The 22,432-nt window shown below is 51.2% G+C and overlaps 2 protein-coding genes across 8 annotated transcripts; both read left to right on the top strand.

Moving 5' to 3' along the window:
- Positions 1-6,717: 6,717 nt before the first annotated feature.
- Positions 6,718-10,304, top strand: PSMG3 (proteasome (prosome, macropain) assembly chaperone 3). 4 transcript variants are annotated; one of them, XM_014946180.1, is made up of 3 exons: positions 6,718-6,817; positions 7,520-7,737; positions 9,757-10,304. In XM_014946180.1, the coding sequence occupies exons 1-3, from the start codon at positions 6,757-6,759 to the stop codon at positions 9,907-9,909; spliced, it is 432 nt and encodes a 143-aa protein (XP_014801666.1). In that variant the 5' UTR covers positions 6,718-6,756; the 3' UTR covers positions 9,910-10,304. The 4 variants fall into 4 exon arrangements, with proteins under 4 accessions (XP_014801666.1, XP_014801668.1, XP_014801670.1 ...); XM_014946182.1 differs by lacking the exon at positions 6,718-6,817 and adding an exon at positions 6,876-6,966; XM_014946184.1 differs by lacking the exon at positions 6,718-6,817 and adding an exon at positions 7,067-7,327.
- A 1,995-nt stretch (positions 10,305-12,299) lies between these two features.
- TMEM184A (transmembrane protein 184A) lies at positions 12,300-21,305 on the top strand. 4 transcript variants are annotated; one of them, XR_001412514.1, is made up of 10 exons: positions 12,300-12,391; positions 15,280-15,504; positions 15,938-16,103; positions 17,155-17,245; positions 17,337-17,412; positions 18,030-18,121; positions 18,512-18,681; positions 18,781-18,978; positions 19,413-20,185; positions 21,144-21,305. XR_001412514.1 is itself a non-coding variant. In XM_014946204.1 (9 exons), exons 1-9 carry the CDS (start codon positions 12,362-12,364, stop codon positions 19,661-19,663), a joined length of 1,299 nt encoding a protein of 432 aa, XP_014801690.1. In that variant the 5' UTR covers positions 12,300-12,361; the 3' UTR covers positions 19,664-21,129. The 4 variants fall into 4 exon arrangements, 3 of the variants coding, with proteins under 3 accessions (XP_014801690.1, XP_014801692.1, XP_014801691.1); XM_014946204.1 differs by lacking the exon at positions 21,144-21,305 and having other exon boundaries at positions 19,413-21,129; XM_014946206.1 differs by lacking the exons at positions 12,300-12,391; positions 21,144-21,305 and adding an exon at positions 13,724-13,855 and having other exon boundaries at positions 19,413-21,129.
- Positions 21,306-22,432: the final 1,127 nt, after the last annotated feature.

Consider the following 22,432-nt stretch of genomic DNA (forward strand, 5'->3'; position numbering starts at 1 on the left):
AGGAGAGTAGGAAAATGACATTGATTTCCTTATGGGATATGCCAACCTCATTTCCAGGATGAAACTTAAAAAGTTGATAGAGCATCTGCTTTTCTTGATTATCATGTCTCTTGGACAGAAACAGGAGATGAGCACCTGTGAAATAAGGGACAATATTTTATTTTAATGCAATTTCCCTTAGTTTATAATTGTATTTTTCTCCTAAGAGTACATTTGTACCCTCCATCGAATGCACAATTCAATTATCACAAACTCCAGTTCATTACTTAGAATGGCACTTACAAACAATTTCAATACTTATTTCTTTTTATGTTGATTCATAAAATTCTTTATGTGGTCAGTTAAAATTAACTTCAGACTTCAGCTCTAACAGACTCAACATTTTGCAGGTTTCTGAAATGTCAAATCTGCTTCCCAGAGAAAATATTTATTCTATCACTCTCCAGAGACAGGAAAGGATACAGTAAACTCTACAAGTTTTCTGAAAGGGAGATAACTAGGATTCGAAGCACTTCTAAATAGCAATTCCTGCAGCGTGTGCACGTGCCTCACAAAACCTTTCAAATCACAATATTCCTCATAAATGTATTTTCAATCTTCTGTCATAGATAAGTTCTTCAATATGACCTCCAATTTCCTAAAATCTCACTTTTTTTCAGAGGTAGCCAGTGAATCAGGTTAGTGTTGGCAGATGAAGGCTGAGATCTCAGAGCCTCTACAATTTCCAATCTTCTGTCATAGATAAGTTCCTCAATATGGCTTCCAATTTCCTAAAATCTCACTTTTTTTTCAGAGGCAGCCAGTGAATCAGGGTAGTGTTGGTAGATGAAGGCTGAGATCTCAGAGCCTCTACATCCCACTGAAGGCATCTGCCGACATTCTTTTGCCTTTTCATGGTATATCTTTGTGAAGGGCTGACTCTGATTCTTTATTGTGACCTACAGCATAAAATGTGCTAAACCTCCGCACCAGAGAGCATTTTAATTTTGACTAGATGGCAAAAAATATTAAGGTACTATGAAAGAGGAAGCATTCAGGCACCAGGCATTTCCACCAGCCCCATCTTCAACATCTATAAAGAACTTAAAAACCAGATGGGGCCAATCTTCACCTCCCGTTCAAGAGTAATTTGAAATACCCAGAAGTGATTTTGTTATTGTTTCCCTGGCAAGGCGCAGAGTTGCCCAGTTGGTTGGGAAATGCCTCAATGTTTCCACATATTTGAGTTTTGCAAAATTAATATCTCCTGCAATTCTGAAAGTTGTGTTACACAACCCTCAAAATTGAATCATGACCTATCTACTGCGTACCTTGCTGTTATGTATGCAGGATATAAACAAAAAGTAAATATTTATTCTCATTTTCCACTGTATGCACCGACTGATATCTCCCAAAGTTAACAGCAGCATTATGAGCTGCAAATGATGATACATTGTCAAAGTTGATACCATTTGGTTATATGCCTCTTACATTTTCAAATATTCCCAATGCAATTTCATAACTGTCTTGAACATAATGAGACAGCGGATTTTTCCTCTTTCAACTGCGTAATAATGAACAACTATTAGAAACACTTTATTATTTCCAGAGTTTGAGTGGATCAGTGGCCACAGAGAAAATATGCCCTTTTCAACTAAGTTTTTAATTGTTTTCTCACTTGAAAGAGGAGCTAATTTATTACTGGCGGCACACAGGGCATTTGTCTCATCAACATATATCATTTTAACTATGGGTGAATTCTAGACAACACCACTATTTAATTTTCTGTCACAATTAAGTGATTCATACAACTGACTATACTATTAGTATCATACTAATGCTCTGACATTCTCTTGCTGCTCCTGCAAGAGCCACGTTGTTATTTTCTGCACTTTTGCACTTCTTCAGAACAGAGTGGTACGAGTTTTGTTCTTAGAGGCTATGCTACAATTATTTTTATGATCCACTCCATTTGCATGCTGTCTCTCATCTGACAGACCAACAGAGCAGCTGAAAAACTCCTGCATAAACTATGGCGAGCTTTATGGCAATTACTGCTGTCTTTACTGATCCATGGAAATAATTTCTTCAGCCATTCCAGTAACGCGAAGCTTCTGCTGCTCCCAGGGTGGATCCGGTGATGGATGACACCATCCACAGGCGCTGTCATCGTCATGATCTATGTGGGGCTGTTATTTGACAAATGAAAATTATGTAAACAGTACTCAAACTCAATCTTGCCTCATGATGACTCTGTCTGCTCCATACCCCCTGGCTGCAGTGTCCAGTAGAGCCAGCTGTTCTCTCATGGAAAATACCGAGGATAAAATTATCGTTAGGCAGCACCTGGTTGACTGCATGATGTAATCCTGACTCTTTTAGGTGGCTGGAGCTCTTTTAGTCCTTTTAGGTAGTCTGGAGATACTCTGGAGATGTATTTCACACATTTCAAGAACGTAATTTTCATTTCAGTCATCAAAATAATTTCTGGATATTTTTTTGCAAAGAAATGTAGGATCTGCTGGTTTTAAAGGGACTGAATATATGAAAACTACGGCTGTTTGAGATCAAACACCCAAGAAAGTGTTTTCAGCAATATCCTTCTGTAGCTGTGACTTGTACTTTCACCAGGCTCTGCGATTGCAGCAGTTGCACCCCCTGTCTGAAACTCTCCCCCAGCACCAAGGGAGCTCCTTTCTCATCCCAGCCCCAGGGATCTGAAGTTCTCCTTCCCCAGCCTGCACAGCAGCTCAGAAAACACAAATGACACAGCATAACAAAGTCCTACAAGGGCTGGAGTACTCCTCTATTTATAGGTTGCTAAATCTGACTTAAAAAAAAAAAAAAATCCCGAAGAGCTCCAGTCAAATTGCTACCTAGATGTTTCCAGGCCCAGCCAGAGTGTGCTGGCTTCCTGCCATGTTTTTAAATCCTACCCTGCACGCTGAGCTTTCGCAGGAAAATATGCCAGTGCTCATACGTGGGCAGTTACTATTTACACAAACACTGATGAACATTCCCATATTGTTTCCTGACTAAGTTGCAAATGCAAGAAAACAAAACAATAGCACGACCCGACAGTCTCAGGCATGCAAAGACAGCCAGCTTTTCCATTTCAGATGTGCAGCTGAGTGCAGCTCACACAGAAAGAGAGCTTTATGTTTATTTTTTCTTAAAAGGATGTGTTTTTTCCAGCTGAATTATACACTGGGGAAAAAAAAAAAAAGAGGTTTAATCAACAACTAAACAGCTTAGAGTGGTTCTGCAATGCCCAATTGATTGGCTTAACTTTCCTCTTATGCATGCAAAGAATGAAATAAGAGATGGCCCTTACAGTAAGAGCCATGTGGAGAACTTAAGAACAAAGCAAACCTCTTAGACTTTTCTCTCAGAAAAAGAAATTATACTACTCATTGTTCTAGGGAACATAGTAAAGGGATCAATGCACAGAAGAGCCAGAATCCCCTCACCTTCCTTCAAAATATGAGCCCATAAAGTGAAACTCCCAGAGCTTTAACTCAGAGAGTGCTGTTTAGGTGTCATCTAATCCTGGACACGTCTGAACTCCTCAGCTGCTCAAGCTCCAACCCTGGGCTTCCCTGACAACCTGAGGTCCTGGTTCTGTCCATGTGCAGAAGCAGTTGGGTTTGGGTCATGTTCAGGAAGCCCAGGCCCATGTCAGGCTGAGATCTAGAAACCAGGAGATAAAAAGAACCAGCATCAGCTGCAGGAGAAGACTTCACTCCTGACTGCAGAGAGCCAGAGTGAAAGCTCTGTTCCCACTTTGCACCAAGCAGTGACCAAGCTCCAACCCTGGGCTTCCCTGACAACCTGAGGTCCTGGTTCTGTCCATGTGCAGAAGCAGTTGGGTTTGGGTCATGTTCAGGAAGCCCATGCCCATGTCAGGCTGAGATCTAGAAACCAGGAGATAAAAAGAACCAGCGTCAGCTGCAGGAGAAGACTTCACTCCTGACTGCAGAGAGCCAGAGTGAAAGCTCTGTTCCCACTTTGCACCAAGCAGTGACAAAGCCCCTCTCCATTAACGCCCAGCCAGGGAGACCAGATTTCTGGAGCTAAAGCTTTGAGAAGAGCTCCAGATGTGCTCAAAGCCCCTCTCCATTGACTGCAGGGAGAGCCCAGCCAGGGAGACCAGATTTCTGGAGTTAAAGCTTTGAGAAGAGCTCCAGATGTGCTCCTCTACCTGCTTCCCAAGGGTCTTGGTGTAGGAGTATTTTTCGGAACACCATGTCTGCCAGACCCCATTTAAATGCAGTAGGAACCCCTGGAAAGCACCAGGAGGTGAATTTCTGCCATCCCTCCCACCCACAACATCCCCACAAAGAGAGTGCTCACACAACCCTGCACCACCCACATCCTCCCGACCTTGCTGTGACAGGAATAAGGGGAAGAGGAGCGCTCAGGTACCGCCTGGCCAGAGGAACACACTTAAAAGGCTGCTCTCTTCACGTACCTGATTTATAACAAGGGTCAGAATAATTCCCAAGCAGCTGCCGCATCGGGGAGCAAACTAATTCCTTTCCTCTCTCCTCGGCTGCGCAGCCCAGAGCCCAGCTGCACCTGAGGTTCCAGCTCACAGTCTATATTCTGCATCACAAAAGATACAAGAGAGAAATCTAAACGAGAGAAGTAATAACCTGTAAACTAATAAACCAACCCGGCACTTTGATAGCAAGGCGCTCCCAAGAGCAGGGATTATTAATGGATGTCCTGAAACGCTGTGTGTCTAGTTTCTGAGAGAAGTGGGAAACATTTCTGATGCTCTGTGGATCTTACACGTTCACTCTATAAAATCACTTCAGATAAATGCAAAGATTATTATAAAAAGCAGCCTCCTTCCAGTCTACACACACAGAGGCACTTAAGCAGTTTAAAAAGGAGAGTAGTAAGAAACTGCTCAAATAAATAATAATAAAGATATAAAGCCGCAATATTATGGGTAGTTTTTCTTGTCAAAGCACGGGGCTGCACAGCCATTGATTTTCTCTGGTAATTGAGACAGTGACATGCACGACTTATGTTTCTTCAGCAGCAAGTACATGGGAGTGGAAGGAGGGATCCTGAAATCCTGCAGAATCTCCAGCCGAGGGTTTGATGGCTCTGAACTGCTGTCTGTCTCCGTTGTTTATTTCCCTCGGACTGTAAAATGGGGTACATTAATAATCTCTTACGTCAAAAGAGAGTTTATGAAGCTAAATGGAATATTGTTGGCAATGTGGTTAGGGATCTTTGGAGGAAAATTGCTACAGATACCGGGAGTGTAAGTACAGATACCTGTCCTTCTCAGCCAGAAAAAGCTGGGAAGCAGGTGGGAGGCAGACAGACCCCTCGGGAAAGGTCCCGTTACCTGCCACCGTGTATATTCTCAAATCTCCGTCCCCTGCCTCAGCCACACAGACAATAGAAGCCGCCTTCTTAGTTCACTTTTAAATGTATTTACTTTCAACTACGCCCTGCCATCTGCTTCTCGAGTTTGCTGTATCCCACCTCAGCTGCATGCCAAAATGAGATATCCTACTGGTTGAAACTGTTAAAGATAACTCTTCCGTCCCAAACTAATACAAAATAGAGAAATACAGTGTTTCCATGTAAATCTGAACTAGAGTGGACTCTCTCTGTCCTCCTGTTGTGTCAAAAATAACATGGAGGCCAGCAAGGATGGAAAGAAGAATTCGGTCCTTTGTGTTTCCTCAAGTAAAATTATTCTCCGGAGAAGGCAGGAGCAGGAATAAACTTATTTATGAGTCAGGAGGCTTTACTGACAAGAGCTCCCATTATCTCCCTCACACAGGCAAAGTCTCCAGTGATTGTGGTGAGCAAGAAAGAGGGATGTTGGTTTTTTCGCAGTGCTGGAACACAGACCATTTGCCAGATGGCAAGGAGGGCCAGAAAGGTATCAGGCCTCTGGGTTTGAATTAACCACAAGAGTAACCTGCTGAATTCAAAGCTTTTCCGTGGATCTCTGCTGCTCTCTAATGGTGCCTTAAAGGATTCTCACCACAAGGTTTACACACTCTTCCTCTAATCAAGTGTTGTTAATACTTTTCATTTTAAAAATAAATAAAAAATATTAGGTTCTTAAGAGAGGTTACCTGAACAGATAACCCAAGTTGCTATTGCTGCAGCCAGACATTACAACATTTTGGTGAAAATGCCATTAAAGGAGAGCTAACAGCTAGAAACCAAGGTTTGGAGCACATTTTAGATGCAGCAATTGCAAAACTCCGGGAAGTTGCAAACCCCTGAGAAAGCCCAATTTTCAGAGCTTTGTAGAACTTTTTATACAGAGTTATTCATGAGTACCAGTATTTCAAAGACGAACAAGAATTAGCACTGAATTAACTGTGTGCAATTAACAAAAACTAACGTCACCGTACCATGGTCGGAGTGTGTCAGCCCCCAACATGGCAGCCAGGCCCCTGTCACGGGGCCCGCTTCCATGGCTCCAAAACCAGTCTTTTTTTGATGGGACTGCACAAGTGTGGCCCGACATCACCCAACGGGTGTGAGCGGTCGCATCCCATGTGGAAACGGGGTGAAAAAGGGGGACAAAACCCCCCAACATTCACAGCCTCTCTGCAGCCCGCAGGTCGGCCATGTCCCCTCAGGGGCCTGAGAAGGGGCACACGCCGCTCCCTCACGGCCGTGGGTGGGCTCCTGCCGGGTGACATCCCCACGCGAGGGGAAACCGGTGTAAAACGGGGAAAAATCGGCCGAGGAGGCCGGTCCGGGGGAAGGGGAGCAGCCCCGGGGCCGACAATGCCCCTGAGGAGAGCGGGCGGGGGCGGGCCTGGAGATGGCGGCGGGCGAGCGGCGGCGGGTAATGGCGGCGCGGCGCTGAGGGGAGGGCAGGGCGGCGGCCGGGCCTGCGCCATCTCCCCGCGCCGCGGACCGGCGGAGGGAGGGGAAAGTCACCGCTTCCGCCTCGGGGAGGCGGGCCCGGTCGGAGAGCGGCGGGGCCCGGCGCGGGTAGGGGCCTTCAAACCTCGGCCCGGCCTGAGGGGGGGCGTCTCCCTGGGGAAGCGGCCGGGGCCTGCGGGGCAGGGGGAAAGCGGGGCTCCGGGGTCGCCCCCCACGTCGGTTGTCGGCCACCGGGAGGGGATGGCACGGCGGGTCGGGCTCCGGGGTGGCCTGCTCCATGGGTGCCATCGCTGTGGAAGTGTGGTTAGCAACGGAACCCTGACACATGGCAGCTCGGGGGGAGCGCAGGCCATGGCTGCCGGCCAGTTAAATGTCCCCCCCCGGTCAGGGGTGCGCGATATTGGCCACTGTTCCTGTCACAGACACACACCTCTGGAGGCCTTTGTGCTCTGAAATCAACTTAGCCTGGGTAGGGTGCGGGATATTGGCCACTGTTCCTGTCACAAACACACACCTCTGGAGGCGTTTGTGCTCTGAAATCAACTTAGCCTGGGTATTTCAAGTGAAGGGAAGGATTTGGGCTTTATATAGCCCGTGGGCCGTGTTTTTAATCTAATGTTATTTTATTGTGGCTGTTGCTTTATTGTTCTTTTTTCCGCAGCGATGGAAGCGGGTCCCATCGTGACGTCCAAGCAGCGGGAGGAGGTGGTACACGGCGTCCCAACGGAGGTGGTCTGCACGGCCTTCTCCAACTCCGTCCTCGTGGTGGTCACGCAGTACGGCAAGATGGGGACCATCGTCTACGTGGACCCCAACACTGTCGGGGACAACGTGGGCCGGCCATCGCTCACCACAAAGGTGCTGCTGGGCAAGGATGAGGTGAGAGCGGGTGCACAGGCAGCAAGGATGAATGGGATAAATGGATATTAGGAAAAATTCCTACACCGAAAGGGTTGTCAGCCCTCGGAACAGGCTGCCCAGGGCAGCGGTGGAGTTGTCATCCCTGGAGGGATTTCAAAGCCGGGCAGACGTGGTGCTGAGGGACACGGGTCATGGAGGGTTTGTCAGTGTTGGGTTGATGGTCAGACTCAATGATCTGAAAGGTCCCATCCAACCCAGACAGTTCTGTGATTCTATGGTAAAGGGAAAATGTAGCAGGTGGGGCTGTGCGAGTTGCCAGGGAGTTAGTGAATCACAGAAATTCAGCAGCGTTTGCAGAGCAGTAAGATTAATTTTTAAATCTCTTCAGAGGGAAGAGGAGTTCATCAGGAAAGTATGAGTGCTCCTCTGCTCTTTGACGTAACAAAACGTTAACTAGTTGTCAGTGGTTTGGAGATCTGCTACAGTGTGTCCTGCAGGGTATGGATTGCTTCACCGTGTTTATGGAAGGTTTGATAAAGCTCCTGTTGATTTAAGGGTTGCGAGATCAAACATGCAGCCTTTGATAACCTTTTTTAGGTTTCTGTTTCAGTGAGTTTGTTTTCCTTCTGAAGTCCCTTTTCTCACCCCCACCCCATCCCAATCTATGCCAGCCCCGTAATGGACTTTAGTTGCCCTCTTCCAAGTGTGCCTGCCAGCACCTACCCTTGATAAAGTTTAATTTGTTTTGCTTCAACAAAATGAGTTTTTATCGACCGTTTCACAAAGCTGGAGAGAAAGCAGAAGAAAATGTATTTCGCAAAGCGTCAACTAGTCAAGCATTAAAACAGAAAGTTACAGAGCTACGAGATTACATGGCTTTCCATCAGGGTTGGAGCTACCAACTATTAGTTGCTAACCTTAACTAGAACAGCTCTAGCAACACAAGTTCCTGATTCTATCCGTGTCTTCCCCTTATGGAGTTCTCGTTCTCCAGCAATAGCCTTCCTTCTCTGGATGGGAGAATGCTTTGCTTTCCCTGGCATGATGTCTGCTAATTCTGACCACCTCTACCCCCACGCTGGTTCTGTGTTTTATTTGGAAATGGGATGTGCCTTTGTTTACTTCGTTACTTAGTATTTTTAAACCATTTTATCAACTTAATCGGTCTAAAGTCGAAGAAAATGTCTTCGCTAATTTGCTGCCTTCCCACTTGTAACCATTAACATCCCCATTTGGGATGGTGCACGCTTCCAAACCACATTGGTAGCTAAAATCAAGCAGACTCATCCTTCTGATAAATACATAACTGTGGGTATAAATAAAGCATACGCAAGCTGGGTGTTCTTGTTAAAGAAACCTCATTAAGAAGATTATATCTCTTTTTTTCCCTTTCTTCAGCTTAACTACTTATTTCTGGTTTTCATTCTGTTAAAATCAAAACCAACATGTTCTTTTACACACGGTATGCAAAGATTGTATTTCAGGGACTCTAGGAATTGTGAAAAATAACAGGTTTTTTTCCAGAGCTTGTCAGCGGAACGTACTCTCTTCAGCAACAAGTTTTTAAAAGACAAGTGTACTTGGAGACATCTTCAGAAAGCTGGCTGTGATGGAAATAGAGGCATTTTGATCCAGGGCTGTTCATATAATTTGATATTTGGTGACGTAGTTTGGGTGGGAGGATTCGCAGAAGGAAGGATTCTCCGATGCAAAACTGGATTTCAAGTGCAGCTCCAGTTAAGTCGTTTCAGGGCGGTTTGTGTGTTGTCGCTCATGGGTCCAAACTCTTCCCTTTTGATTTGGTTGAGAAAGTGCTTTCTGAAATTCCTGGTGCCGTGACTTGGCTTTTGCTGAACTCATGTTTGTTCCCAGTTGTGCTGGAACCGCTCCGCAAACTGCACGCTGGGTCTGAGTCCGGTATCGGGAGGTTCTCCACGTGCTCCGTGTCGTTGCAGGGCTCTTCCTCTCCCAACTCACGTGGAAGAGCTCTGCCAGCTGTGAGAGCTCCATCTACATCTGTATATTTTGCTTTTCCAGCCTCTCGTCCACGTTTGTGCCAAAAACCTGGTGGCGTTCGTGTCTCAGGAAGCCGGGAACAAACCTGTTCTTCTGGCCATGGCTTTAAAGGACAAGACCGTGGAAGGAATACAGGCTCTACGGGAAGTGATCCGGAGTTGCCAAGTGTGGTGAAGTTGTGCCATCTGGATTCAAGGAAATGATCTTGAGTCCATGACTCATCGCCACTTATTTAAAAGGACGAGAAATGAAAATGATGGAATGTCTTTGTGCTGGTTTTGGACGTACTGAGGAATTTCGCGGATTTTTCTCTACTGTGTAGAACGCGTTTTGGGTTCTGTTACTGTGACAGGTTTGCAGTCCCTACAGTCAGGGGACGAGACACGATTGTCTCGACGTACAAGAGAAGGATTATTTTTATCCCGTTGGGTGGGCTGTGTGTTTGGGAACGGGCAGGGCTCTGTGCTCCAGTCCTCAGGAGCGACAGATGCCAAGCTCTGTAGCGACGCCGGACCGCAAAGGGGCAACACCCAGCGCAGGGTGAATAAAAGAAACATTGACAAATCTAATTTTACCTGTTTTCTTTTTTTTTGCTCTGTAAAGATCACTTCAATTGAAATACGAGCCTCGGTGACAAATCAGCAGCGATTACATAATAGGAAATATTTTCCTGCCTGTTTTTTTAAGGAAATGAGTCCTATATGAGTGCTTTTGTCCCTGTGTCAGTCCCTTTCCTGGTGTAGTCTGGATCCTTCTTTCCACTTTCACTCCCCATTTTAAAGAAAGGCAGATAATTATGCTCTGCAAGTTTCATGAAAGCTGACATTGGGGTGGAAGGCAGGAACCCAAATTAGCAGTGGGAAAAAGCCACAGTAACAGCTGCTTATGGAATACTTGGTGCCAGCACATCAAGGTAGCAAATATTTGGGCCACCTGCGGTGCTCTCCCTCTCCTCAGGACTTGTCACAGGAGATACGGGCGCAGAAGGGGCTGGAGGGGGTTACACAGGGCTGTTTCTCTCAAATCCATTGAAAAAGAGCATTAGATGAAGAGATTAAGTCGATGCAATGCTTAATAGCCAAATTTTGCCATTTGCTTGGGAAGTGCTTTTGGTTTTACCTCTTCTTGTAACAAATAACACCACATAGTAAATTTTTAAGTTAGCTGTTCCACACTTTTGTCACTTATGAACTCGAGCGAGCAGATGGAGGCCAGGTCTCACATTTGAATTCTGGGCAGGGGTGACCTGCTCTGCACTGAGACCTGTCAGTATCAGCAGAATCAGCTCAGAACCTGCACTGGCCCCACGTAGATCCAATTGCTGGGTCAGTTCTGATGCTAGAAAAAAATCCCCTGTGAGTAGAAAAGCAAAAAACACATTTCGAAAGGACTCTTCTCTGAAGTAAGGGTTATTTACAGTTTTTAAGGGATTGTGAGAAATGAAACTTTTTAAAAGTACATTCAAACACTGCAGGCTTGCAGCTGCCCTTGACAAGAAATTTCATCTAAAAATAATTTCCGAACTGTGCTTCCAAGAATCAAAGATTTGCATCTGTCAGAACTCCAGATTTTCCTTCTTTTTCACTTTTAATTTTATTTTTCGTCTGGGAGGGCTGAGAGAGGCATGTGGGGTTTGTCAACGTCGATCCTGGTTTGCGAGTAGGGATTCTTCCCCCCACCAAAATTCCCAAATCCTGGTGCTCTCATGGTGCCTGTAGCTCCACCAGCTTGTGGGAACCAGGCGCTAATTAGCAGGTGGAATGTAAATCACCTCTTCCCCCGTAGCCATAGGGTTCCATCCCACCGCTACGCTTTTTTTTTTTTTTTTTTGTCTGGGAGGGCTGAGAGAGGCATGTGGAGTTTGTCAACGTCGATCCTGGTTTGTGAGTAGGGATTCTTCCCCCCCACAAAATTCCCAAATCCTGGTGCTCTCATGGTGCCCGTAGCTCCACCAACTTGTGGGAACCAGGCGCTAATTAGCAGGTGGAATGTAAATCACCTCTTCCCCCGTAGCCATAGGGTTCCATCCCACCGCTACGCCCTGAAGAGCTGAGTGTTACTCCCTAAAAGAAGTCCCACCACAACGTAACCCCCTTCATTTCCAGGCTCTGTGCCCCCCCAGCTCCACATGGGGTGGCGGATAAAGGATGGATGCGGAGATCTCTCCTGTTTGATACCCGGAGCCAGGACAGACTTATCTTCCTGCCTTTTCCACGGGTGATAAATTAGCCCACGAGCCATTGGCCCTTCGACTTTGCTCTGCCATAAACCAGGGGGAAGCCCTGCCCCAAAAACCCATCCACTGCCACCGCCAGCTGTTTGTCACCGCCGTTCTGCGGGTCGGAATTAATTCCCAATCACCCACTTTTTGTCACCCAGGGGCTGGGGCCAGCGGCGTGGCGTTTCACGGGTGGCTTTTCCATCCCTGTTTGCTTTCCGGGGCGTGGGTGGACTGGAAAGGTAAGTTGGGCAGCTTGTTTTGTTTTTTTTTTCTCCCCCCGCGGGAGGCAAAGCCCAAGACCTGCTGCTCCAGCTCTCCCGGGGCACAGCCCGGGTGGCAGCGGGCGGGCAGGGTGCCCGGAGGAGGAGTCTCACCCCTGGGTGCAGGTGGAGGAGGGCACAGGGGATGCCGAGCAGCCCGGAGGAGCCCCACAGGGTGAGTGGGAGCCCTGGGGGGGTGGTTTGGGGGTGTGTGTGCACCCATCTGCAGAGCTGAGGTTACCCCAGCCATCGGCCATGAGCACCCATGGGTGCTGCTGGTGGGGGGGCAGAGCCCTCTGTGCATCACCCACTCCTTGGAAGGGGTTTAAGGAGGGCTTGGTGCTGCCCTGCCTTGATTTATAGCTGGGTGCTATAGGTCCTTTCTGCGGGGTGCTGTGGGGGTGGGTGTTATTTACCTGATCACCCTCTCTGTGCCACCCCTGCCCCCATGTCCCTGCTTTATCCCTCAGCAATCAGGAGGAAATGCATGTCTCCTGTGCTGCTGGGGCAGAGTCTGGACACTCTGCTCCCTGGAATGGGGGGATTCCTCCCCCTTTACCACACAGACACTGGTGGGGGGAGCCACGGGGGCTGCTTTTCCTTTCCCACCACCCCAGATTTGTCCCAGGAGCCGTGGGGACAGGGGGAGGGACACTGAGAGTCCGGGCTGTGGCATCCCTTCGAGGGGAATCCCTCTCAAGGTGAAAAGCCCTGTTTGCAGGTGGCCTGAACACAGGTGTCACCACTCAGTTAATTTTATTTTCTGCTCCTTGCTCGCTCCCTGCCTCTAATTTCCCCGGGGAGTGAGTGTAACAGCACACACCTGTGTGGGGCAAGGTGTCTGAAAACAGCCAGACTGGACGTGGCACCAGTATGGTCCCATGGAGGAGCTGGTTTACAGCCGGTATTATTCTCCCTGTCTTCTCACCGCCTTTGTTTTGGAAGCAAATGGCTCTCTGGCTGCATTGAATTGCCCGGCTACCTCACACAGCCGGGATCTAATTACCTCTGGAGCTGGGAGCCCTGGCTCCGAGCGGCACCATGGCTTTTGTTTTTAACGACTTGCTCTGCCGCCTTCAGAGTGTGACAATGTTGGGGAGCCTGCCAGGACCGGCCACTGGTGCCACCCTGCTCGTCCCACCATGGCTGGAAGAGCTGATAGGGGTCGGGATGTCTTGGGGCCAAGCATCCATGGCACGGCGCCGGGTCCAAAAGAGAAAAAATAGATCTGGCGATGAGCACAGCTCTCCACCGTGTCCCAGGAGCGAGCTGGATCACCTCCTTCCCTCCTGGGATGCTGTGGCAGAGGGAAATGGTGGCCCAATCTGGTTGTACGTCCCCATCCTGCAGCAGGGCACCCCCCGGAAAGAGAGAGGAGCTGCGGGGAAGGGGGCACAGCCGGGTTCTCGCCTCCCTCCCCGCTCCCCGAGCTATCTCTGGCCTCCTGTTAATGTTTACAAGGCAGGTCCTCGCCGTCTGTCCAAAGACCAGATCCCTTCCCGGCTCTCCCCGGGATCCTGCTTCCTGCTGGGCTCCCGGAGGGTGACGGGGAGGAAAAAAACCCCCCTCCTCGCTGTCTCCCTCCGTAACACTATCGGTCCCTCCAGCCACCGCCGGCTCCGGGTGCAGGTACCACGGGGTGAGCTCCTGGGACCTCGCCAGCATCTCCGCTTACAGGCGGCTCCCGCCAGGCGGAATGGGGAGAGGAGGGGGGGGGAGGCAGGAAAAAAAGGGTATTTTTAGGGTTGTTGATGTGACACTGGCTGAGCTTCCTCTCCTGCGAGGTTGGGGTTCGGGGTTCGGGCAGGAGAGGAAGCTGCAGGGCGAGCTTCTGCTTTGGGTTGGTTGGTTGGTTAATTGGGCCGAGGTTGTTCCCCACCACTCTTAACCTTATTTTCTTGCCTGTGCTCACGGCTCTACCCCCAGGCGGTAGTTACCTACAGCTCAAATCTGTGTTTACAATGTGTGGAGAAGCATCTCTATCGTTAGAGCTCTGCTCACAGGTGGTTGTTTGGGGTTTTTGTTGGGTTTTTTTAATTGCTATTGTTATACTTGGTGGGGGGAAAGCAGCTTTCCATAGATTAGCAGAAAGAGAGGCCGGAGATGGCAGTTGGAGCGTCTGTTGGCCTTGAGATATGAAGCTGCTCTATAAATAAGAGAGTATTATTAGGCTGGTCCTTGCTGTCTGGAGCCGCAGGGTACACGGTGCCCATACTCCCCAGCCGCCCTCCGCGCTGGGAATGGAGCTTGGAGGAAGACCAACGGGGGGGAGACATGCCAGAGGGCTCCCCAAAGGGCAGCAGCTCTGCCTGCAGCACGGAAGGATTGCTCCCTTGGGCTTAATTTAGGGAACCACTGGTTGCCCCTTAGGTCTCAGGACTGGCTTTGCCGGCACAGAGACCCTCGTGATCCTAAAACGGCCAAGGTTGGCCAAACGCCCTGGGTGATGCCAAACCTTCTTGGGCAGCCCCGGGTTTGCCCTCAGCAGGCCATCCACAAGGAAAGAAGGCAAATTTGCAAGGGTGGAGTGCAGGGATCCCAGTGTTTTCTGGGCTCCCAAGGAGGATATGGGTGTCCTGGTGGCTGTTGGTAAGGGGCTCGTTATTATCATGGGTGAAGGATGAGTTTAACCCTTAAGTCTCTGGTTCCTGATGGAAAAGGGTCCTGAGCCACAAGCGTGATCTCACAGGAGCACAAGCACAGGCAAGTCTTTCTCTTCCAAGCGGGAAAGTGACCCCTTAAAAGACAAGAAGAAGCAAGGCTGGGAAGGAGAAGTGTGTATTTTGGGGGATACAAGGTCCCTGTGCACCTCCTTGGAGGAAAGAGGGTCTGCTCTTGAAGGACGTTTGCATTTTCCCACTGGGAGAAGCAGCCCCAGTCACGGTGAATGAGCTGCTGTGGGTGAGGGATACCCTGCAAAAAAAAAAACTGGGGAGAAGATAAACCTCACAGGAGGTTTGTCCACACTATGCGGGCTGGGAAATCTTCTAGGACCTTCCCCTTCACCAGTTTACCTCGGTGCTGCCTTGCTGCACCACTCCCATTGCCTCTCCCTTCCTGCAGATGAGTAATGTCACACGTGCCTTGCCTTCTCCCATGGCACCCGGAACCCCAGGGCCTGGCACGGTGGCCAGACTGGCTTCAGCCCCACCATCCCCAGCCCTCGTCCTGCTCACAGCCGCCAACAATGACTCCGAGGAGGGCCAGCAGCTTTTCCTGACCACCACAGCAGCGCAGGCCATCTCCGGCATCTTCGTGTGGTCGGCGCTCATCGTCACCTTCCACCAGGTACAGGATGGAGCAGAGAACGGGGCTCAGTGCTGGGACTGACGCAAGGGCAAACCTATTGATTGCCCCCAAGTTCGTTGCGAATCACTCATCCCTGGATAAATATTTCCTCCCGTTGCTGCCTGGAGGGGATATCTCCACCGTCGGGAGCCCGGGGCTGGCAGCTGGGGAGGGTGGACTTTGCCCACGCGTTCCCCGGGTGGCTGCTGGAGCTGGGAGAGTCTGCAGGGCATGGGCACTGCCCAGAGGTGACACCCCGTGGGGTTTCTCACCTGGTTCTGTGCCTTGGGGGTGTGTGCTGCCCACTGCCTCAAAATGTACCACCGGTGGGCACGGTTTTGGGCACTGCCTGGATCCCAGCTGCTGAAGGGTGAGCTGGTGTCTCTGGTTGCCCTCCTGTCCGGTGGTAGCCACAGCTCTGGGTGCTTTGCAGATCTACACACACCTGAGGAATTACACCATCCCCAAGGAGCAGCGCTACATCATCCGCATCCTCTTCATCGTGCCCGTCTATGCCTTCGACTCCTGGCTCAGCCTCCTCCTCCTCGGCAGCCACCAGTACTACGTCTACTTCGACTCGGTGCGCGACTGCTATGAAGGTGAGCACGGCCCCTCCTCGCCGGGGAGGCTGATGTCATCTCACCTGTGTCTCTGGGGTGTCCTGGGTTGCACAAAGTGGCAAATCTCTCTCTCTTTCACTTCCCACTCTTCCTCCACGCAGAGGCTTTCCCCCTCCTTCTCCATCAGCAGCAGGGATGGAGATGGATGGTCACCCCTGCAGGCTCAGAGGGATCCCAGAGTCATGCTCCTGGGGAAAGAAGTTTTCTGTCTGCCTTTGGGGTAGAAATGCAGCTTCTGTAAAGGGGAAGGTGGACATACCTTAGAAATTGGGGAGTTGGGATGTTTTGAGGTGCAGGGGAAGCTCATCAAGGTTGAGTTTGAGGTTGCTCTCCCACCTTGTTGCTCTCCCCCTGGGGAACAGAGGGGTGTGGGCACGTGTATTACTTTGGGTTTGGAGCATACGCCAAATAAGTGATGGGGATGTCCAAGAAAACTGTTCAGAACCTGTTCCTTGCTGGTCACCAGCCACTTGGGCTGCCCTGTAGCAATTCTGAGGTCCTTCCCATGCAGATGGTCCCTGACCATTGCACTCCTGCCTGTGGGCACGTGTATTACTTTGGGTTTGGAGCATACGCCAAATAAGTGATGGGGATGTCCAAGAAAACTGTTCAGAACCTGTTCCTTGCTGGGAACAAGCCGCTTGGGCTGCCCCGTAGCAATTCTGAGGTCCTTCCCATACAGATGGTCCCTGACCATTGCACTCCTGCCTGGGTGTGCGTGGAGGCTGGCTCCATGGGCACTGCTGGGACGTCCAGCTGCTGCCACGGGCACGTAGGGGCTGTGTGTGTGCCTGGAGGAGCTGCTGCCTCTGCAACAAACCCTGTCCACATTGTGCTGTGTGTCCGACTCTGGAAGTCAGATGGATTTGACCTGCTGCTCCTCTCGCTGGGCTCCCACCCACCAGTGTCCCAAATCCCGATGCGGTGCCGGGGTGGATAAAACACCTGAGCAGGAAGGAATGTGAAATGGAGCAAACCCTCCCTGCCTCTCCATCAGCCCCACTGACCGTGCCTGCCCTTGCCTTGCCAGCTTTCGTGATTTACAGCTTCCTCAGCCTGTGCTTCGAGTACCTCGGAGGGGAGAGCACCATCATGGCAGAGATCCGAGGGAAGCCCATTGCGTAAGTCCCAGCGGGCCGTGATTTCCTCCACCCTCCACCCCCTTTCCCCATCCAGCAGCCCCAACGGCATCTCCTCGGCTTCTGCTTCCAGGTCCAGCTGCTTTTACGGGACCTGCTGCCTTCAGGGCATGTCCTACTCCATCGGGTTCCTGCGCTTCTGCAAGCAGGTGGGTACCCAATGGGGCACATCAGCTCCGCTCCGAGGGCTCTCCGGGCAGCGGGTCCTTTCCCTACAGCCCTGCTGAGAGTGTTTTGCTTCCTCAGTCTCCTGAGATGCTCTTTTTGGTTTATTTTCCCTCCGAGGGAGGCAGCTCCCCCAGCTCGCCGGCACCTGGCCAGCAGCAGGGCTCGGAGCTCGCTGTCCTTGCCTGTGACTCACTGCTGAGTCAGGCTCTCCTCCCACTGCAGAGCTGAGATTGCCATCTCTGTCCAGTCCCAGGTTGGCCTGGACGGCTCTCCAGGGCTGTGCTGCAGGCTGAATCCTGGCACCAGTCTGTCCCCAAACCACCCGGTCCCCCCCCACCCCTCGGAGTGGCCACGCTGTCTTTCAGGAGCTGGCTTTTAGGAGCCCTGCTCCCTCCCTTCTGCAGACCTGGAGCTGGTTCATGTTTCACCCCCACAGTGTTGGTCACTCCTCTGATGGAGAACTGCTCTCTGCTGTGATGGAGAACTGCTCTCTGCTCTGGGTCACTGTCCCAGGAGGGGCCGGGGGTGGCAGGAGCTGCAGGGAGGGTGGTGGGATGTTCCTGCTGCCCAGGGTACACTGTCTCTCTCCCCTGTGCAGGCCACGCTGCAGTTCTGCATCGTGAAACCCCTCATGGCCATCGTCACCATCATCCTGCAGGCGTTCGGGAAGTACCACGACGGGGACTTCAAGTGAGGATGCTGGGTCAGGCTGGGGAGGGTGAAGGGGACAGGATGGGTGCCGTCTCCATCACAAGGGATGGGGTGGCCTGTCAGCCCCCCCGGGGAGCTGCCACACAGGTCGTGAGAGCACAGGGAGCCCAAAGGGAATGGAGACTCACTGCCCCCAGATAGTAAAGGGACAAAAATCCTGTGAGCCGTAACAAAAGAGGTCCAACCAGCTGAGTGTGGCCCCTCACTCCCCACTTTCTCCCTGCCTTTCCTTCCCCTCTTGGGCTGTGCTCTCCCCCATGGCAAAGCCACGCACATCTCCACCCAATTTCTTCCTCCCTTGCCTCCAGTTGCCCTCTCTTTGCTTCCCGCAGCCCAGGGCAGCAGCTCTCTCTCTTTCTCTACCTGCAGCGTCCACAGCGGGTACCTCTACATCACCATCATCTACAACTTCTCCGTCAGCCTGGCCCTTTACGCCCTCTTCCTATTCTACTTTGCCACCATGGACCTGCTGCGCCCATTTGAGCCGGTCCTCAAGTTCATCACCATCAAGGCAGTCATCTTCCTCTCCTTCTGGCAAGGTGGGTCCCACCACGGACGCTCAGCGCGTCTCCTCCCAAAGCCCCACCTGACCTGGGGACTCAGGACCAGAGCTAAGCCCTCTCCCTTCCCCTGCACAGGGACCCTGCTTGCCATCCTGGAGAAATGTGGGGTGATCCCTGAAGTTCAGATCATCGATGGGAAGGAGGTGGGAGCTGGGACGGTGGCTGCTGGCTACCAGAACTTCATCATCTGCATTGAGATGTTCTTTGCTTCCATCGCCCTGCGCTATGCCTTCACCTGCCAGGTGTACAGAGAAAAGAAAGAAAACTCAACAGGTAACTCTTTCTCTCTTCTTCCTTCCTTCATCAGTGAATAAGGAAAGAGGAGCATTATCAATAATGTCAATGCCTTATAGCTTTATCAATGGGATGCTAAAAGCCACCAGAGGAGTTTCCTTCTCCTGTGCTCATTGAGCTCCATCTCCCTCTTCCCTCGTGATGCCCACGAGCCACAGGGAGTGGAAAGGAAAAGAGACCTAGGTGTGGATGGGCAGAATTAGGGGATTGTGGTATCGTGGTACATTTCAGAGGTTCCATCCTCTGAAACATGGAGCTGGGGTTGCCTTTCTCCTTGGTGCTCACCGCTGTGAGCCAACGTGGCCCACAATGAGGCCCTGATAGTGAATTTGTAAGGAGAAGTGTCACTCCAGCCTTGGAGCACTTGGATCTCATGGACTGTCTGATGTCCCATCACCCTCCCTGTTCTTCAGCAAACCTCGCCCCGATGCAGAGCATCTCCAGCGGGCTGAAGGAGACCATAAGCCCCCAGGACATCGTGCAGGATGCCATCCACAACTTCTCGCCCGCGTACCAGCAGTACACCCAGCAGTCCATGCAGGAGGCAGAGAGCAAAGCGCCGGGGGAGAACGGGCACGTGGCCTCCAAGGCAGAGGGACCGGGCGGCAGAAAGAGCAAAAACATCGAGAAGAGAGTGCTGATCCTGTCGGATGAGGAGCTGTAGGACACATCAGAGGGGACAGTGACACGGGAGAAGTTTAAACCCATGCAAGTGGGAGCTGTCTCAAGGCTGAGGGCAACCTGGGCTCGTCGGAGTACCGAAAAGCCAGGAACTCTACCCAAAAAGCCAGTCTCTTGAAGGGAAGATGCAATAACTGAAGGAAAGGTTAAATAGTGCCAGCTTCTGCTCTCCCATCTCTACTGGTGTCAGGGACTGGGCTGACTTTGCTCCTGCGACTGAGCAGCCCTGGGCTTTGCTGTCCCACTGCTGGTGTCTCGATGCTGGTGTCCCAGTGTGGTGCCCACGCCAGGGGACAGCAGGGCAGGAGGGGAGCCGGGCTGCAGGACGGAGCAGCTGCCCTCACCCTCCTCTTACCTCCAAGCAGCGCCGAGGCCTGAGAGAAATGCTTTTCTCAGCACAGTTCTGCTCTAGTTTCTCCCAATTTGAGTGAAGAAAAATTGATCTCGGAGGGCCCCGTGGAGAAAACCAGCCCAGGAAGGTGACTTCGCTTCACCTCAAAACCCGGTAACGGTTGAAAGACGTCATTCCTTATTTTTACATCTTCTCCCCTCTCCTTCTCCCAGAGAAGCCTACGGAGTTGTGCAGAAGACCTTTACCAGGGAGGAAGAGCAAGTCATCCTCTTCTCCCTGCAGCTGTGGATGCAGCTGGCTGAGAACCTCCCCGGGGAGCAGAGTGAGGTCCCACGCGGGGCGAGCGCGGGGTCTCGCAGCTGCCGGTGACAGAAGCGCTTGTTTATGTCTAAACCGACTTATCTCTGGGTGGATCAGAAGTTAAAAGGGATTCCAGCTTCCTTATCGGGGTCCTCATTAGGGAACCAGACCGTGACTGGTGGTGGTAGGAATGTGCTTATTGGGAACTGTCTGTTCCTCCCAACCCCTCACTATTTACCGTCCCTGGGCTTTGTCCGACCTGGGGGAAGACAGGAGGAAGCTGAGTCCCCCCCCCAAAATGATGGTGGTGGGGATGGAGAGGCTCTGGGGGCTCCGGGCAGGACCACTGCAGTACCATGGAGGGATTGTCCCCCCTGAGATGATGGTGGTGGGGATGGAGAGGCTCTGGGTGCTCCGGGCAGGACTGCTGCAGTAGCATGGAGGGATTGTCCCCGTATCAGTGATGGAGAGCATACATCCTGCTATTAATCTCCCTCTGTTTTTTTTTTTTCCCCCCAATTTTTAGTCCAATTTCTATTCCCCTGTTCCTCAGGAATTTATTTAGGCACCGGCCAGGCTGGTTTTTGGGGGTGGGAGCTGGGTAGTGAAAGGACGAGGGCAAGTCTACAGCCTCAGATTTGCAGCCGTGTGGCAAACGAACCGATGGGAAAGGCTTAGAGCCATTTCACACACACCTCCTAGCGGTTTTTTGGTATTATTATTTTTTTCCCTGCTCTTAAGCTGCAAAATGTAAATCGCAACGTGAAATTATTTTATTTATGAATTTTTATTTTTTTTTTCTAATAAACAGCAATTTCTACCAGGGAGTGAGCGAGTGTTTTCACTTAGCTCAGCAAGCGAAGCCCACGATCTGCCTGTTCCTGCTCGAATGCTGATGCTCTTAGAGCTCCACGTCCTCCCTGCCCCTCCGTGCTGGCCCAGCAGAAATACCTGCACACGCAGCAGCCTGCACAGCTTGGTGTTCCCACAGGATTTGTGCTCATCTTTTTCACTCCACAGAGAGGGAGAGTGAGTGTGTGTGTTTGTGTGTGTCCCGTCCCCTCTCCTTGCACCGCTCCTCTTCCAACCCTCGCCTCAGCTGTGGATGCAGCAGTTCAGAGCTGGTGGATCCACGTTAGCCAAACTGAGCTGTGCTGGGATAGAGACTCCAATGGCAACAAGGCAACCTCTATTTATGATCATTGGGGAAACCTTATCCTGCTGGAAGCTTGGACTCCACATGAGAAGCCTGTAGCTAAGCCAATCTTGCGAGTCATAGGCTGGTTAGAGGTGGAAGGGACCTTAAAGACCATCTAGATCCAACCCCCCCCGCCAAGGGCAGGGATAAGTTCATGAAGGGAAGATGCAATAACCCAGGGAAAGGTTAAATAGTGCCAGCTTCTGCTCTCCCATCTCTACTGGTGTCAGGGACTGGGCTGACTTTGCTCCTGCGACTGAGCAGCCCTGGGCTTTGCTGTCCCACTGCCGGTGTCTCAATGCCGGTGTCCCACTGTGGTGCCACGCCAGGAGACAACTTCACTCCGAAGTGCTGCTGCTCATACCTGCTGAGATGCCACTTTTCCTGCAATGAGGTCCAGAAGCAGGAGCCACACGCCCTGCACATCCCTGAATCCATCCATTCACCCATGGCATCCTGCCATCAGGACCCTCCTGCCCATAAAACGCAGCCTCGGGGCTCAGGGAGGAGGATGGTTGGCTTCGTACCGCAGCCAGCACATCCCTCAGCTGAGCATCTTGGGTCTCCTCCATCCCTCGGAGACAGAGCTGGCCACAGCTGCAGGAACAGAGGCTGCTCGGGCTCCCGGGGCGAGGACAGACGGCAGAGGTGGTGGTGGCACATCTGTCTGTGGGCTGGTGGCTGCTGAGCTCCAGATTAGCACAAGAAGGCGGCGAGAGATGTGGTTGCACTTCGTTGCACAAACGATCGACTCCGGGGCATCACGGGCTGCGCTCGCTGCTCCTGCCAGCAGGTGCAATTCCCACCTCAGACAGCAATGTTTCCCTATTTATGTCAAGCCCTGATTACTGTATTATATGTAAAACGGGTCTCCCTTGCAAACAAAACAAGGAGGGGGGGGG

Source organism: Calidris pugnax, unplaced genomic scaffold, assembly GCF_001431845.1.
Source record: "Calidris pugnax isolate Ruff unplaced genomic scaffold, ASM143184v1 scaffold123, whole genome shotgun sequence".
NCBI classification, from domain to species: domain Eukaryota; kingdom Metazoa; phylum Chordata; class Aves; order Charadriiformes; family Scolopacidae; genus Calidris; species Calidris pugnax.

Excerpts from the sequence above, each read along its gene's own strand:
- PSMG3 (XM_014946180.1), top strand. The coding sequence starts at position 6,757 with ATGCCCCTGAGGAGAGCGGGCGGGGGCGGGCCTGGAGATGGCGGCGGG. Across the intron at positions 6,818-7,519 it reads CGGCGGGCGAGCGGCGGCGG|CGATGGAAGCGGGTCCCATC; the intron begins GTAATGGCGGCG and ends TTTTTTCCGCAG. Across the intron at positions 7,738-9,756 it reads TGCTGCTGGGCAAGGATGAG|CCTCTCGTCCACGTTTGTGC; the intron begins GTGAGAGCGGGT and ends TTGCTTTTCCAG.
- TMEM184A (XM_014946204.1), top strand. The coding sequence starts at position 12,362 with ATGCCGAGCAGCCCGGAGGAGCCCCACAGG. Across the intron at positions 16,104-17,154 it reads GGTGCGCGACTGCTATGAAG|CTTTCGTGATTTACAGCTTC; the intron begins GTGAGCACGGCC and ends TTGCCTTGCCAG. Across the intron at positions 18,682-18,780 it reads CTTCCTCTCCTTCTGGCAAG|GGACCCTGCTTGCCATCCTG; the intron begins GTGGGTCCCACC and ends TCCCCTGCACAG.